General features: G+C 41.3%; 2 protein-coding genes and 1 long non-coding RNA gene across 4 annotated transcripts; 2 read left to right on the forward strand and 1 right to left on the reverse strand.

The window, feature by feature from the left end:
* Positions 1-187: 187 nt before the first annotated feature.
* On the reverse strand, positions 188-5,937 carry LOC109974996 (dual specificity testis-specific protein kinase 2-like). Its single transcript, XM_020625502.1, has 4 exons — positions 5,765-5,937; positions 4,518-5,312; positions 555-676; positions 188-384 (listed from the first exon to the last, which is right to left on the reverse strand). The coding sequence occupies exons 2-4, from the start codon at positions 4,722-4,724 to the stop codon at positions 261-263; spliced, it is 453 nt and encodes a 150-aa protein (XP_020481158.1). The 5' UTR covers positions 4,725-5,312; positions 5,765-5,937; the 3' UTR covers positions 188-260.
* Positions 5,872-8,716, forward strand: LOC109974997 (uncharacterized). Of its 2 annotated transcripts, XR_002277067.1 has the most exons (4): positions 5,872-5,944; positions 6,515-6,527; positions 6,632-6,833; positions 8,420-8,716. It is a non-coding gene; the product is annotated as an uncharacterized LOC109974997 (long non-coding RNA). The 2 variants fall into 2 exon arrangements; XR_002277066.1 differs by lacking the exon at positions 8,420-8,716 and having other exon boundaries at positions 6,632-7,891.
* Positions 8,717-10,134: 1,418 nt separating this feature from the next.
* tmx2b (thioredoxin-related transmembrane protein 2b) lies at positions 10,135-15,336 on the forward strand. The gene is made up of 8 exons (XM_020625516.1): positions 10,135-10,490; positions 11,082-11,142; positions 11,413-11,526; positions 12,005-12,081; positions 12,193-12,299; positions 12,392-12,457; positions 12,600-12,729; positions 13,652-15,336. Exons 1-8 carry the CDS (start codon positions 10,302-10,304, stop codon positions 13,829-13,831), a joined length of 924 nt encoding a protein of 307 aa, XP_020481172.1. The 5' UTR covers positions 10,135-10,301; the 3' UTR covers positions 13,832-15,336.
* Positions 15,337-16,990: the final 1,654 nt, after the last annotated feature.

The raw sequence follows: 16,990 nt of genomic DNA on the forward strand, positions 1-16,990 counted from the left end.
TTGTGTGACGGTCAAATAAGACAATTTCCTTAACTATTCCTCAGTTACAGTATGTTCCTTACAGTTGGACCTGGACAGAAGTTTGTCCATAAATGTCCAGGTAGGAAGTGGATCTAGAACCACATACAGAAGTGACCAAGATCCTATTATAAAAAAAAAAATCCAATTTGTGCACACATCAATGAAAAGACTCCCTTGGAAGGAAAACTAAAAACTTGTATCTTCAGCATGTAATGTGAATGTACAGTAGCTAAAGTGAGTCACTTTGGGCATTTTCCAGAAGCTGAAGAAACATGACAATACAAACAGGTGAGAGACACAGGTGAAGGCTTTACCTCAGTCAGAGCGTGGAGTTGACCTTCATGCACACAAACCCCAAGAAACCTGAGAGGTAGAGAAATATAGTTAGGTCTAGGTTCTTCACTACACCTCCCAATTCCAAGTCATTTTAAATTTGAATTTATGTGACTCTGGCGGTCCATTATATTGATCTAAACTCATGTGGTAAGTCTTCAGGTGCCCTTGATGTTCAAAGTTTGTTTGGATACACATACCTGAGTATATTGGGGTGGCAAAGTCGGTTCATTAGCTGAACTTCTCTTAGCATGTTAGCTTTGTTGCTAGCCAGCGTGTTCATTTTCAGTGCCATCACCTGTCCTGTGATCCGATGCTGCACCTAGGAAACAGCCAGAGAATGTTTACAGTGAGAACAGAAGTCATCACAAACTAACTGACACAGCAGAGATTAAAAACACACCAAGAATCCTGGTGTTTCAGTCGAGCCTATCAGAACACTTCTGACGTCCTGCGGTCTTTTCACATGCTGTATGAGATGTACAGCAAAGAACATTACATTTACACAGAGAATCAGTACAAGTGGTTTGTCACACATCATGCTGATCATGCCCATACACATTTAACTGGGCAGGAAGAAGATTAATCATTAATAAGGTTATCCCTTTGTCACAGATGGAGGTCGTCAGGTCTCAGCCTCATGCATGACAGGTAAATATAAACACTGGGATTTGCTATAGTTACAGTAGCTGGCCAGTGTGTGTGCCTGTTTCTCAGCTGCAGATGTGATGATGCATTTACCCCAAACATGTATTTATCAAACAGACGCACTGCGCTCGAGTCACAGTCATATTAATGACACACCGCATAACTAAAAGACTAATGAGTAGAGGCTTGGAGAGGTAAGTTTGGCCCACGAAACAACCCATTAGATTTTGGTGGTGATCCAGATCATCTGGCTACAGGAATTAATTTTTTGTTTTACAGGAAATAGGGCCACTTTCAGTATTTTATCTTCTAGCACCATACACAATGTTCCAAGCATGCTTGGAACAGGTCATGAACCTGTGAGGCTGCAGGTACAGCAGATCTGTGCTTGTGTGTGTGACTGGATTATCACTCACTGTCTGGGGGTTTGTGCCTGCAAAATGTAGTCGGTGTCTGGACCTGCAAGTGAATGTGTCTCTGTGTTTATGTGTGTGTGTGTGTGTGTGTGTGTGTGTGTGTGTGTGTGTGTGTGTATTAATAGCATAGCACTAATAGGCTTTCTGGATTTCCCATCACTCCACCTGGTCTGTACACATCCGCTGGGCAATTAGTAAAGCCCCTCCCAGCAGCAGACAGGAGGCAGGCACACATGCACGCACACACGCGCGCGCGCGCGCACACACACACACACACACACACACACACACACACACACACACACACAATTTTGTCGTAGACATCTTTAGTACTTTATTTTATACAGTGGAGCTGAACCTCACCATTGTGACTACTTAACAATCATACTCATACTGGTCTATTGCAGGAACACACCCTTTACTTTTGTGTACTTGTTGTGGCAGCAGGAAAATACAGAAGCTCAGGCTGATTCTGTGACAGTCTGTGCATTTTTATAATCCACTGTGAAGTTTGCAAGCCTTGATTTTTTTGTTTCATCTCATGAGCAGCTAGGCTAGCCTCATGGCTAATGTATTGCTGAGTTAGGTGTTAGGCAAAAATAAGTTTAATATTACACTTATGACAAGTAATATAAAAGTAAATGTGGCTAAAATTTATAAACATTGTCAAATGACTACTCAAAGCTTTTGTAGAAGGAACATGTTGTGTTCCTCAGTACAGAATCATTCTGACAAGGCAGCATCTGCTAACCTTCTCTAAACTCGAGGTGCAGCTGAAGCTGATGAGAATGCCAGTAAATTTGCAGGAATCTGGTCATGGACAACAAGCTTACATTAGGGCTGTACCTGGCTAAGGATTTTGCCAGTTGACTGAAGTCAGCTCTTCAGTGTGACTATTCTACTATTCATTCTTTTTTTAAAAACACACACATTATACAGTGAGGAACAGAAGTATTTGAACACCCTGCGATTTTGCAAGTTCTCCCACTTAGAAATCATGGAGGGGTCTGAAATTCACATTGTAGGTGCATTCCCACTCTGAGAGACAGAATTAAAAAATAAATTCAGGAAATCACATTGTATGATTTTTAAAGAATTTATTTGTCTTGCGCAGCTGAACATAAGTATTTGAACACCTGAGAAAATCAGTGTTAATATTTGGTACAGAAACCTTGTCATGTCAGACAGCCTCTCAGTGGAAGCTGCCCTTGGTTTAAAGTCAGCTGGACCTGAATTGTATGTCAGGGTTGAAGCAGCGCAGTGTTTTAGCATTCGTTACATTATATGCCACTAATACTTATTTGGATCTGGAGGAAATAAAAACAGCCTGGATTTCATAGTAAGTCAACAAACTGAACTCCCATGAACATTTCCTATTAGTGAATCACCTGCTACCAACACCACACATGTAATTTAGGCCTAAGAGACTTGCTAATTGTCTTATAGAAAAGCCTTCTAGATTTCAGCCAACCACTCTCATTATTCTCTCCACTAAAAAAAGGCCTCTGAATGACAGTGATTACACCCATAAGCTGAACTGTGTACTAGGCTATTAAGAGAAACTTGGTTTGATCAAACTGGGTGTAAGGATTTTACTGATACCCCACCCCCAACTACAGCTTTCTGCACTGCCCTGTATACTGGGAGAGGTAGAGAGAGGGCTTGAGTTAATTATTTTGACTTTAAACATCTCCTGTTTTAGTCACAAACATGTTTTCCAAAGGTTCACATGTTGCCGGACCAGCTGTGCTTGATGTTGCAAACTCAGATCATTTCTGTATCTTGTCTCTTTCTATCTAACTTCTTCAGGTAAAACATGTCACCCAGTGCAGTGCAGATGACTTCTTCAGGTAGAAACATGTCACCCAGTGCAGTGCAGATGCAAATACAGATGCAAAGAAACTCTCTGTTCTTGTATGTACTGTACCTCACAGATGCATTTAACACCTTTTAATGCACAGACTGTATTATCCTACTGTCTGGACGGTCATGTGCCATTTTTATCCACCGTGACGGCGCCTCAGCCAGCACTAAAGCCATTTCTACACCTCACAATTACACAGGCACACCATGATGATATTCCTGCTCACAACAGCAAAAATTTGCATCTGCCATCACTTCTACATGCATGAGTGGCACTTCTACACATGAACTACACATGATTTCTTCACTAAGTGTACTGGAACAATAACAAGAAGCTACAGTGAAACTCTCTGACACAAAGCTCTACACTGTTGTCACAATGCAGCTATACTTAAAGGGATCGAGCTGCTCCACTCCAGGGAGGTGTTTTTACATGTTGTATGTAATTTTGCATAAAGTTAATATAAAAGTTGAGTTGGGTTTCACTTTTTTTGCCAGATGTCATTTATAACACTCCCTGTTTCCAGCTTATCTAATGTGATACTTTTCAACCAGTAAATCATTCTTAAACTTAGGTTGGCGATCCTGGAAAACCGGAAAGAGGAAGCTCCAGTTTAAAAGTGGCTTCGCTCCCCTGTTCTGACTGCACCGTGCACTGCCTGACTACTAAAACTAAAGCAATCTAGTGCAGCAGAAATCCGGCCACCATAGTGTCACTTTTCAGCCTTTTTTGTTCTCTCAGTCGTCGCAGTCATTCATCAATGTTAATTCTAGTTTTACTTCTTGTAGCATCCAAATTCTTTTTAGTTGTAACTTTCTCAAATACAGTGTTACCCACTCAGATCTGCAGCCCTGAACCATAGTTGGGGACCTCTGGTTCATGGCTAAACTGCTTTAGCCCTGGCTCATAGTTGGGGACTAGCCTTAGAAGTCAGGCCTTTTCTGGCAGGGAGAAGTAAATGGTAAATAGTCTGGGGGCTGTGGTTTAGGAGGTAGGGTGGGTCATTTCCTAACTGAAGGATTAGTGGTTCGATTCCCGGCTTGTACAGTCAACATGTCGAAGTGTCCTTGAGCAAGACACTGAACCCATGGCACATATTTCTGAATTATGGGATTAATACCTCTGAGGTCTGCGTTACAGTGCGGCTCTGATTACAAAATTAGCCACATATTCTACTAACTGAACCACCAAAAACTGCATCATTCCTAGATGACTGCGACATATTGATCACATACCTTGAAGACCTCAGAGAAGAAACCTGAACCGATCTTCTCACAGAAAAAGTCATCGATGCGGGCCAAGCTGGACACTGCGCTCCTCAGAGCTCGGTACGAGGATGGGCGGATCCGGTTGGGCGCGTGGATGCTGTGGAGCCATGGCTCGTCCGGAACACCGTGACCCTCCTCTGGATCACAGAAGCAGCACTCGGCGTGGTAGTCCATGCCGCTGGCAGATGACCACGCTCCAGATCCGTTGTTTCCCGCAGGGGAACCAGAATATCTGTTAGACTGCAGTAGTCCTGAAGCATGAGGTGATGGTGGCTCCCACCATCGTGGTGTCACAACAATCAAAACGTCTCCCGATGACCTGACAATATATCTGTTTCACACAACACTGCAGTACAAACTGCATGTGCTTCCCAGGTTGCACCCAGATGAAGGCTGGTCTAGACCTCTGGTTAATACTCAAATCAAAAATAAAAATATCTCCATCACTACTTTAGTGAACCACATTTCTCATTCGTCTCATTTGAAGTGAAGATGAAGAGCAGGATCAATCAGTCCCAGCTCCCAGTTTCTCCTCTGTGGCTCACTCGCTTCCCACGATCAATGGGAAAGTCTCACTAATGACAAGTTAAAGCGCTCCATGTGGCTGCCACGACAGGTTTAAGAATTCCTGGGAACCCTTGAACGCCGCCTCATGGTGTCTGTACGCGAGGAGGCTCGATTCCCTCGTCATCCCGTTAGTTGGGAGGCTGTGATGATGGCTGCTGCACGGTACCGGTAGATGGTAGGAGGGCCGAGCAGTCCCTGTGCAAGCATGTAAGAATATTACAGAGACATTATAAGAAACAATACAGACTATAGAAATCTCATTATTATAATCGAACGCATGTGAACTGATGTTGTCGCATGTGGTGATTAGAGGCCCCTCGGAATCCAGGGCCCTTCTGCTGCCTGTAAGCATCCGGCAGCCATAAGGCTTGTAACCACAGGGAGACACCGCTCGCAGGGCGATAAGCTGTAACATCCACACTGGATAACATTGACCTGCACTGCTCAACCAGATTGTTAGGTTTAGAAAGAATTATATGTCACGGTCAGCCATGTTTTAGTCTGTTTTTACAACTGCGTACTGTAAATAACTATTTGACCGAGAATAAATAAACGTCGCAAAATCCCACATTTCTCGTGGCCAATAAAAAACACCGGCTACTGTTAATAACGGGGGCTGTCGGTGCTAAGCAGTGGCGACGGCTCACCTGTCTCCTCACGTCGCTCGGGACGGAAAAATGAATACGGTCCGAATGTTGGAGGGAAGCGAAGGCAGAGATGTCTCGCCGCAGTTCGGCGGAATCCGCTGTTGATAATCCCGTCTGGACTTCGGCTTTCTGAGCCGCTTGTTGGTGCGACTACCAATAATGAAGCGGGCCGGATTCAAGGTAGCGATAAGGATAGAGAGGACTTCCTCTTAGAATTTCAGAATAAAATCGTTTTAACCTATGCAATGATGTGAAGAATATTTAGTGGCTCTATGCAAGCTGCAGATGAAAGAAATTTGATCATTTATAAAAAGCACCATCTTGATTTCCACGAAACAAATGTCCACATTACAGAGTAGGCCTATGAGCTTCCACAGCTCTAAAACAATATCCTCACAATGAACACACAATGAACAAACTCAACTACATTCCATATACAGTATGTAAACCAAAAATTTAAAAGGGCCTCTGCATTCTGAAAGATGGCTCAACATTAGCTTTTGTTTTTTAGCTTTTTAAAATCATGACAGATGTTTTTGTTCAATTGACATATGTGAGGAAGAGTTTAAGGTTTTCTTATAACATCAGAGTAATTTTTCAGTATGAGATGAATGACAAATAGGCTATAGGAGTACATTTCAGTAGGATGTGGCTATGTAATGATGAAGTCATGATTATTGTAGGCTTAATAAGATAGAGACAACGGGCTGACTGAAGGAATGTGACTTCCTTTCTTTCTTTCTGTTCTAGGCCTGTCTGGAAGGTAGGTCTACAGTTTTTTCATTTAATGTATCAGCCCCCTAAGACTTTTATTTCGAAAAGAAAGAGTCTTTAATCTTCTTGTGCGTTTTCTTTAACTTTGTTTAGTTGACACCTGGCACACATAAACCGGGCCCGAGTGAGCTGCTCTGGTTGGAACAGATGAGATGGCACAATCCAACCCTGACAGCTGTTCGGGAATCAGTTTCCTCTTCAACCACAGGGCTGGAAGACCAGCGTCCTAAAACATAAAAACCGTTCCCGAACCAGCTACTGATCCGGAAGTGGAGCGCTGGCACACGTTTCAATTGTAATAAAATAAATAAATTAAAACAAAAATTATATAAAATTACAATATAATAAAGTAGACACATTATTCTGATAATGATAACAACAAAGGAGAATTTATTTTGAATATTAATTTTAAAATATAAAGACAATAGAAAAAGAAATATTGACCATCATCATCATCTGATCTCCCCCTGCTACTCTTCCTCCTTTTGCTGTGTGCTACTGACACGATTTTCCTGTTCACGTTGGAGGAAGTGATGAGGGAACTCCGCACAAGCCCACAGCACAGAACAGCATGCGGTGCATCAGCAGCAGATCAGTTAGGCCTGGGTGGAGTTAGGTTCTGCACTATGAAATAAATATGAAGGCTAATAAATATGTTTGATATAGCACTGTGACATCTGAGGAAAATGACAGCATATCTAAATAATCATATTAAACCACTTGCGTTTTTTCTGGAATAATAATCAAGGGTTAAAAGTGATGTCAGCCTGGTATAAAGGGTGTGAGGATGACATCATGGTTTGGTTTCATCTGGAGAAGCAGTGGATTCTCTCATGATTGTCTCTTGTGATTGTCTCTTGTTTGATCACAATGGAGTCAGCATGTGTAGATATGCGTTTGTGAACATATTATAAGAAGTGTCAGATGACAGAACCTTCATACATTATTAACAAAATGTACTTGTTTGGAAACAAAAAGCTGATTTAGTTTAGCTTCCATGGTTCCTTTATGTTTTAAGACATGGAGTTTATATTTAACACATAGCCTACATGGAGAGACAGTAGCTGGTATTTTACAGGATTAGACAGAAAACAATCAAATCAAGGGAGGGCAGTCTCAGAAATGTGCTTCCGTCGTTTCTTTGTGGGTGTTGACCAGTGTTGTTACTAACAGCATGGAAAGTTCAGCCAGCGTAACAGCGGAAAGCAGGAGCCAATATAGGGCCCCTGTGTGATGTCTTTACTTCCATTTGGAGGCTGGAGGGTGCCAAAGCTTGAGTGGCAAAAACAGAGGTGACTGTTTTTAGAACAGGTGGGGGATTCGTGGTAAGCTGGATACTGTGCATTGAACTGGAATGCTGCAGAGCAGGTAGTAGACTTAAATGGCACTACAGGTCACTGTGCACTAAGACAACCAGGCACAGGGACAGTTTCTTCCCCCAGGCTGTCAATCTGATGAACACTTAACCAGCGACAGTATGACTGGACAATAACCCTCAGTGCAATACATGTACATATACATTGTACAGATTATACAGATTCATACAGGTCTCTAGTTTTAAGTACTCTATTTTTATTCCTATTTATCTCATTTCAATGTACATTCCTTTGTCTGTCTGCATTGTTTACTGCCTGTTTATACTGCTTATTTTGTTATATTACACAGCCTTATGCTGGTTTACTGTTTACTTGCCCCTTGCATGGGGATATGTACATACATATTGAGAGCCGATGTACCAGAGTCAAATTCCTCATGTGTCCGACACACATGGCCAATAAAGCAGATTCTGATTCTGATTCTGAAAACCATTCTTCCTCATGTGGCATTTTGATGATGGTGGTGGAGACGCTGTCTAACACTTCACTCCAACATCTCCCATAGGTATTCAGCTGGGCTGAGACCTGGTGACTATGAAGGCCACAGCAGTGACCCTTCCCTCTAAGGGGACAACTGGACCCAAACCGTGTTGCCAACATCTGCATTCATCATGTTTCTCCACTCATTTATTCAGGTTTTTCCTTTAATATGTCCCCCATCTGTAGTTGCTCAGGCTTTGATTGCAAATGTGCTTTCACTTTGTTCTTCCTTATTCTACATGACATGAGGCTTTACAGCTATAGGACATCAACAGGCTCAAGTTGCTCCAGTTTACAGAACAATATGTGTTGTTATCAGTGTTGGGAAGTAACTAGTTACTGTAACTGAATTATAAAATAAATGCAATTGTAATCAGTTACAGTTACTGAGAAAAAATACATAATTACATTACAGTTACTAATCAAAATGTTAGTGTTTACATAGGTGTTGCATCTGAATATATTCTTTTGAGTAAAAAGCTTAGAATATAACATTCATGCTGTTGCCTTGCAGAACGCCTTCTTTTGGCATAGTTACAGAAAACACAGGTCAGCAAAGCTGTTGGCACAAATTTAAGTGCAACACCATCATAGGTAGGCTTGCAATGAGCTGCCTCTACATCCAGGCCGACTCATTAGGCAGCATGCATTAAATTTTGAACATTGCTTTTGATTGGTTTTCTTGACTTTGCACCACCTCTTGTTTGCCAGTCAAGCCACACAACACTTTTCAGTGATGGAAATTCAACATTTTTGATTCCTTCTGGAATCAAAAAAGGCTTTGCTTGATGCTTCAGGCTACATGTTTCAACAGTAATATACAATATTATGTAATTGAAGCTATGTTGAAGAACCTGTCAACCAAAATATTAACATGTAATAATTATACACTGCTGTTGTGAAGTTTACACTACCGGGTTTAAATGGACGTTGGGACTTTTCTGCATTATTGCCTAATTTAAAACATTTTTAGAGAGGTTATCTAAAAGCAGGTAAAAGTAATAAGCTACATTACTTTGATAAAGTAATTAAAATAGTTACATTACTTATTACATTTTTAACAGTCAGAGTGCCTACTACACTTTGAAAGTAACCTTCCCAACACTGGCTGGCAGTAGCCTAATGCCAGAACTTTTCCTCATATATAAAGTCAAAATGTACGCTGTTTAAAAGATGGCATTCTGTTGTCTGTATTCTTTCTGATGTGATGAATTAAGGTGTTTATAGATCTCTGTTTTTCAAGATATAGCTATAAAATGAATAAACACCACCATCTTTTCACTCTGGATAATTATGACTTGAGAAGGACCACATTTACTTTTTTGTTTTTTAATCAAAACTTTTGCCATCCTGAGAGCCCACAGATGAAAACCCCATAAAGACCTTTAGGGAATTCTGCTTGTCCTAACATCGACTGACCTCTGACGTAACCAGTAAGCGCCTGTTATAGCACATTTATCCCGGCTGACCTCCGCACCTCTTCCGCCCCATAAACCAGGCTTTCATCACAATCCTTCCGACTGCTAACTGCAAAGCTTCCTTGAGTTAACAAGAGTTACATCGATAGTAAAGTGTTCCGCTTTCATATTAAAAGCATTGAGGTTGACAAACCGGTGTAAAGGAGGCAACAATATTTTATAATTTAGAAAATAATGTTTTATATATTGATTTTATGTCTGATATTTTTATATTTCTTTAAACAAAGTTCATAAAACGATAAACCCAAGTTAGCTCGGTGTATGACATGCAGAGAGGTTTATTTTTAACAACTAAACCGGAAGTTGTATTTCCGACTACCTTTAAGCACCGAGCTAACTATCACCGAGCTAACGACTTCATCCCTGCGTGCCTCGGTGTTTTCGAGGTCCACTTGCTATTTTAGTGGTAATACGACAACTCATTAGAAAATGGCTCTGCTAACGCCGTTATTCGCTTTCCTGTATCACCTGCCGCAGGTGTACAAGTGGCTGCTGAAGCCCTACTATGTAGCGTCTCTCTTTATGTCTATAGCCTTCCTAGTTGTCCGCAAGACGCCTGGTATCTGCGACCACCTGGCCACACAGCGAGAGGACGGCAACTCCTGTGACTTCGACTGGGTCCGTAGAAAATGCTACAAAGTCTCATTGTTTTCTTGTTATCAATTAGCTGATAGCTAGCTGGTCAGTGGAACACTACAGGGTTACTGAGCGGAATGGCAGCAAAGGCCAGGTGACATCAGCTGAGCGGGGAGAGCATGGCGGGCCAGACTGCAATCAGAAAACTGCAAATTCATAAGTTTGTGCTTATTGGCAGAGATACACAAGTTCAACAAATGTAATTTATAACTTATTCCAGTTTGTTAAGGTATTATATTATATACGGCGTATGGACTCTGCAAATCAGCGATTATTTAAACACAGAAATGAATTATAGGAGTTGCATTGCGCCATTCACTAAAGATGTTGTTTTAAGGAATCTTTTGTTTTTATCTTTGATTTCTATTTTTCTTTTATCTTTCTATTTTCTTTCCTTGCTTTATTTTCTTATTTTTATTCTTTGTTTTCTTTAGAACATGTCCCATAAATGCGCTTAAAATTTATTTTTCCTTTTTTCACTCTGACAATGTCAGTTGATTTGTGATGTGATTTTTGGACTGCCTGGTTAGCTTGACTGTCCACATCTGGGACCTGTCCCGTTCTTGTTCTCAGAGAGAGGTGGAGATCCTCATGTTCCTCAGTGCCATTGTCATGATGAAGAACAGACGGGCCAGTGAGTCAGTGTTTTTGTTGAGTTGTTCTGGATTCAGTTTAATGATTTATTAGAATCTGATGTATACTTAAAGTAACAAAGTGTAATGATATCAGCCATTTTCAGTTAGAAAATATGGACGTCAACCTCCATATCCATAGTGGTTGAATCTTAGAAACAACACCACTTACAATTTTAACAACACAAGTGTCATTATCTCCTGCTAATTTCACTAGCTTTTGTACACATAAGTGTCATAAACATAAGTGTCTCCATATCGGTTGGTGTCAGTAACGGTGGAGCAGCACGTGGGCAACATCATCCTGTTCAGCAAAGTGGCCAATGTCATCCTGTTCTTCAGACTGGACGTCAGGATGGGATTGCTCTACCTGACTCTGTGCATAGGTCAGTCCAGCCTTTACTATGACATGTAGATCAGCTGACACAGCTGTTTCCATCCATCCATTATCTATACCACTTATTCCTGAATAGGGACCTAGGGGGGCTGGAGCCAAACCCAGCTGACATTGGGCGAGAGGTGGGGTACACCATGGACAGGTCGCAATTTGTTCAAACACACAGTGAATAAATATCTTGTTGATGCACGGTGATTATTTGTAATAAAGTCTGTAAAATATCAAAATACTGGTGGCTGTATCTGAACAACATCAGCAACAAAACACAAGGTATTCACTTTACCATGACAAAACACAGAAAAGCAGTAAATCTCTCACACTGGACAACGTGGGACCACAGACTGCCTGGCATTTCTGTTTTTATTAATTAACGACATTATCAAATTTGTGTCCATTGATCTGTCAATTGACTGATTAATGGACTAAATATCAAAGCGTTATCCTTTCCTCTTGGGTCTTTGTTTCAGTGTTTTTGATGACTTGTAAGCCGCCTCTTTACATGGGCCCAGAGTACATCAAATACTTCAGTGACAAAACCATTGATGTGAGTACAAATGGTAGAATTTGTAGAAGCTGTTTGGCCACTGCCCAAGAGCTAAATCTGTACAATTTTTTTGTATTCATGAATCAGAATTGTGTGTGTGTGTGTCTCCAGGACGAGCTGGACAGAGACAGTCGTGTAACATGGATCGTTGAGTTTTTCGCCAACTGGTCTCCAGAATGCCAGTCCTTTGCTTCTGTCTATGCCGATCTCTCTCTCAAGTAAAACGTCATCCATACACTCAGTCAAAATATGAAGCGACACTCAGTGACGCTAACAAGACTAACCAGTTAGTTCTGTTCTTGTGTGTCAGGTATAACTGTGCTGGCCTCAAGTTTGGCAAAGTGGACATCGGGCGTTATGGAGAGGTTTCCAAGAAGTAAGACATTTACGGATTTTTTTTTTCTTTTCTTCTCATTTTTACAAGTTAGTTTCATTCAGTGGTGTCGTTTCTCTGGTCAGAGACGACTGTCTGCAAATATGACCCTGTTGTTTTGCCTGGATCTGATCCTGTTCTGCAGGTACAAAGTGTCTACATCTCCGCTGTCCAAGCAGCTTCCCTCCCTGGTGCTGTTCCAAGGAGGGAAGGAGGTGATGCGACGCCCCCAGGTGGACAAGAAGGGCAGAGCTGTATCATGGAGCTTCACTGAGGTCAGACTGGACACTTCTGATTAGTGACTGTATCAGAAAACACATGCCTTTTGTACTCGGTTATATTTCTTGTATTTACAAAAACAGCAAACCTCAGTTTGCTTGTTCATATTCCATATTCTTATTCCACACTGATATGCTACAGACATGGTAGCAGTTTACACCTCTGTGTTTTTTTTTCCATCAGGCGGTTTCTCTAAAAGGTTTTGTATGGATTTAGAGGAACTCCGTAGAAACATAAGATTCGGCTGCAGTTCCATCTGTTTCAGCCATGTTTTCACCTTCAAGTGCTAACCAAACACTGTTTACATGGATTTATTGCATGAATTAAGAGCATCATTTTGCAGTAGCTGAAAAGTGTCTTCCAGCATTTAAAATGTCAAATATGCTAAGACATCTTGGAAATGTCAGACCTGCTAATGCTCTGTATGAGGGTCATGCATCAATATGTGCTCCCAGCATTTAAAATGTCAAATATGCCAAGACATCTGTATGAGGGTCATGCATCAATATGTCACTTAGAGTTTGGCTGAAACATAAAATTATTTTTTTTGTACTTTTCTCATTTGTACTTTTTGTATTAAACAGAATGCAACTCTGGAAGATTCAGCTGAACTGTCTTAGAGATCTGTTTGCAGTCAGTGTGGACAGGAGGAGCTGTTCAGTGAACAGTAACCCTTGCAGTGTCAGTAATGTAGATGTGTAGTTATTAAGACAGGTTCATATGTTTTCAAGACTATCTTTTATATTAGGCAGGTTAACTGTCATTAACCAACAGGCATGGGTATTATTAGGAGATTTTTGGTATTGGGACCAGTACAGTCCCGAGTCCCAGTATAACTCACGGTTGTAAAGAAATAAGTATATATAAATCTTTTGGAGTTAAACTGCAAACTGAAACAAAGTTCCATCTGTCCTCCAGGAGAACATCATCCGAGAGTTCAATCTGAATGAACTCTACCAGAATTCCAAGAAACTTAACAAGACCAGAGGAGACAAGATAAGCCAGTCCCGGTTCCCAGCGGTCCCCGAGGAGGAAGAGCCAGTGCAGCAAGGAGCTGACACCCAAGGGGAGGAGTCTGAGTCCAAGAAGGACAAATAAGACTGTACGTCTGGATTAGAGCATGTGGTCTAGGTCAGCTCCCCCCCCCCTTCCCCCAAATGAAATATCACTCAGTTGTGTGTTACAAATGAACCACAGAGAAAGTCCAGGCGCTGATGCTGGTGTGTCAGAGCAGTAGACTGCTTGAACAATGAAAACTGCCACATTACTTCTGCCTCTTTTCAGCCCCATTTAACACTCCTCCTCCTCTAAAACCTGTCTTTCATCAGCTGTGCAGCACAGTGGCCTCCACTTTATTTCCCCTTAACCCAACACAGAGAACAAGTGTACAGTGTGGTGGAGGAGCAGACTGGGCTACAATAAGCAGCTTTTGAAACCTGGTCCAGTCTGTCAGTGGAAGGCCTGGAAATGTGCTGTGTGGACCTGCCATGTTGCACCCATGTCTGCACAGCACATCTCTGACGGTTAAAGCTGAGAAGTCAGAGTCAGCTGGGTTCTTCTTAATGAACAATGAGGGAGCAGACATGTGATGCTACTCTGTTTTTGATTTAGATGGTTTTATGCAACTAATTTAATTTGTTGTAGATGTTTAAATCTTATTAACTGTATATTCATGTAAACTAAGTTATAACTCAGTAGAACACTGTGTGTTTGACAGCATTCATTTGCAGTGTTAAATGTTCGGCTTCCTGTTGCTTTCAATTTGAAATGAAAGACAGTATGGGAGCACTTGTTTAGCATCAACACATCTGCACGGCTCAGGTGGCTTTTCTCGAGTTCACTAATCACTGGACAGGATCCATGTCGTACTACTGCGGGCAGACCAAGCTCAGCACTGTCATTCCAGTTTTTCTGATGAAACGTTCCATCAGTTTTTCACTTGATTTCTCCCGATTCCCACTCTCTTGTGTGTGTTGTCACTTCAATTCAGTGTATTTGCCTCAAACTGTGATGAACAGAGTTGTGTTCAGCTCTGTCAATATAAATTTGCAGATGGAGATGCTACATGCATTCATTGCAAACTTTCACAACACTTGATTGGAAAATAAAATTCACTGTCTCTGCAGCATAGTCACCTTGTTGGTTATGTATGTTACCAACAAGGTGATTGTGTTGTTTTTTTAAAGCAAACGGCGCTTGTGCTTTAGCAGTGACTGACTCTTTGTACGGGGTGCAGTACTCTCCTTGGAGCTGCCAGCAGCCTCACAACCCCAGCAAACAGACAGCATCCAAGTTGGTATGTAAATTTGCAGATGCAGATGTTTGTTTTTTTTTTAAGAATATGACTAGAGTACATTCTACATCTGACACATCTCTACTTTCTGCAGAAAGGGGTACTTCCACGAAGTCAACTATATGTCACATAATGTACAAACATGAACGTGGACCATGAACACAAAAACAAACTGACAAAAAAGTTGACCTTTAAGGCCTGTGACATGAGCACACCTGTAGACTGGCATCATTCCACAGTGTTGGTAAATGTGAATCCTTTACACTTGCACTTGTTTTGAAGTTGTGTTAGCCAATCAAATGCTGTCAAACACTTGTCCTGGATATTCATTCAGCTGAGGTCTGGACATCCCTTTGTTTCTCCACACCTGTGTGTGTGAGGGCCTGAGAACAGCTGTCCACAGAGCCACTACATCACTTTTCCAGGATTGTCTGACACTTAGTTTCCTCTTTATAACATTTCCAACCAGAATGATGAGGGAAGCTGTGATTCCTTTTGGACCACATCAGCAGTTTGAAGCATTTGATTCAATTATCTGCTTTTGGTTCTTGATTTTCTTAGTCAGGTGTTTGAGCTAAACATCTGTTTTACAGTGTTTTTTTTAACAGGTTTTATTACTAATTCCATGTTTTATTACTAAAATCATTGTTTTGTAGCGTACAGTTATTTGACCTATTTGTCATGTTGCATTTCATTTAAGCTGCAGGATTGTGTGTACACAGAGAGGTCTGCTGAAAACACTAAAGCAGTCTGAGCTGTTTTGTTATTCATGCAATAAAACAATGTGCACATGAAGAATGTCTGTGCAGCCCTCATTCTTCAGATGAATCAGTCCAGCTTTTCAGTACTTATCTGAAACTTACATCCACTTGTCACCAAGTGAGCAGAGAAACACAAAGCCCTGTGCAGAACAGACAACTCTAAATATTGGCATCAACTCTTAGGAGGTTATCCTTCTGCTAAGCGATCCAAATGTCTATACACTGGATATTAATGCCAATCAGAATAAAAATGTAGTGTATGGACACAGCATACAGTGGCTTCAGAACATTCAGATCCCTTCGCTTTCAAGACACTTCGGTGTATTGGAAATTTCACTGTAAATAGGTTAAACTGTCATTGTTGCCCAACAATCCACACTCAGTAACCCATAATGACAAAGTGAAAATGTTTTTAGACAATTTTGCACATTTAAGTCAAAATCTGAAACGAATCATTTCATAAGAAATGATTCGAGACCCTAATTCAGCACTTCGTAGGAACCTGGCTAAACAATTAGAGCAAATATTTTCAATGGCAGCAATATGCAGCCATAGTGCTACTTCATACCACCAGGGTTAACATTCTGTGCAATTTGGGCAAAAGAGCTTTAAACAGCTCGATAAACTTTACAAAAAGCACTATATTAACAGAGACAGAATCCTGATAGTGCACGTACAGACAAGTCTAAAATCCTTTTTAAGTGAAAAGAGCACCAGTGTACCACCCCTTGGTTTAAACTTTATTAGCAGTCCCCCAGCCGCTCACCACATGCATACAGCCACAGATACATTCACACACAATCTGTACAGTACATGTATTTGAACTTCAGTGTCCCAGCCATGTTTAAGGCTGAGGCCTGCCAACACCCACCTACAGCCCACCATCCCCTTCTACCAGCCACCTTGCTCAAAGAGATCTCGTCTACAGCAAAATGAAATGAATTACACGTTTCCTTAAAAACACAATCCACATCACACGATTCCCTTCCTGCTCAGTTCTCTGACAGCACTTCCTGTGTGCTTTATTTAATTATATAACTGGCTGTACTTCCAATAACGAGTAATGTGGTTGATGCCGTTGTCATCGTGATCCTCCCAGACTGGATAAAGGTGACAGTAGACTCTAGTTAAAAGTTGTATTTTTACCCATCATGTGCCATGACAAAAGGCTGACAGTTACAAAGGAGTGTGTCACCTACCACC

Source organism: Monopterus albus, unplaced genomic scaffold (assembly GCF_001952655.1).
Source record: "Monopterus albus unplaced genomic scaffold, M_albus_1.0 scaffold356.1, whole genome shotgun sequence".
Taxonomy (NCBI): domain Eukaryota; kingdom Metazoa; phylum Chordata; class Actinopteri; order Synbranchiformes; family Synbranchidae; genus Monopterus; species Monopterus albus.

Excerpts from the sequence above, each read along its gene's own strand:
- tmx2b (XM_020625516.1), top strand. The coding sequence starts at position 10,302 with ATGGCTCTGCTAACGCCGTTATTCGCTTTCCTGTATCACCTGCCGCAG. Across the intron at positions 12,300-12,391 it reads TATGCCGATCTCTCTCTCAA|GTATAACTGTGCTGGCCTCA; the intron begins GTAAAACGTCAT and ends CTTGTGTGTCAG. Across the intron at positions 12,458-12,599 it reads TATGGAGAGGTTTCCAAGAA|GTACAAAGTGTCTACATCTC; the intron begins GTAAGACATTTA and ends CCTGTTCTGCAG.
- LOC109974996 (XM_020625502.1), bottom strand. The coding sequence starts at position 4,724 with ATGGACTACCACGCCGAGTGCTGCTTCTGTGATCCAGAGGAGGGTCAC. Across the intron at positions 677-4,517 it reads TCTTCTCTGAGGTCTTCAAG|GTGCAGCATCGGATCACAGG; the intron begins GTATGTGATCAA and ends GCTGTTTCCTAG. Across the intron at positions 385-554 it reads TGCCACCCCAATATACTCAG|GTTTCTTGGGGTTTGTGTGC; the intron begins GTATGTGTATCC and ends TCTACCTCTCAG.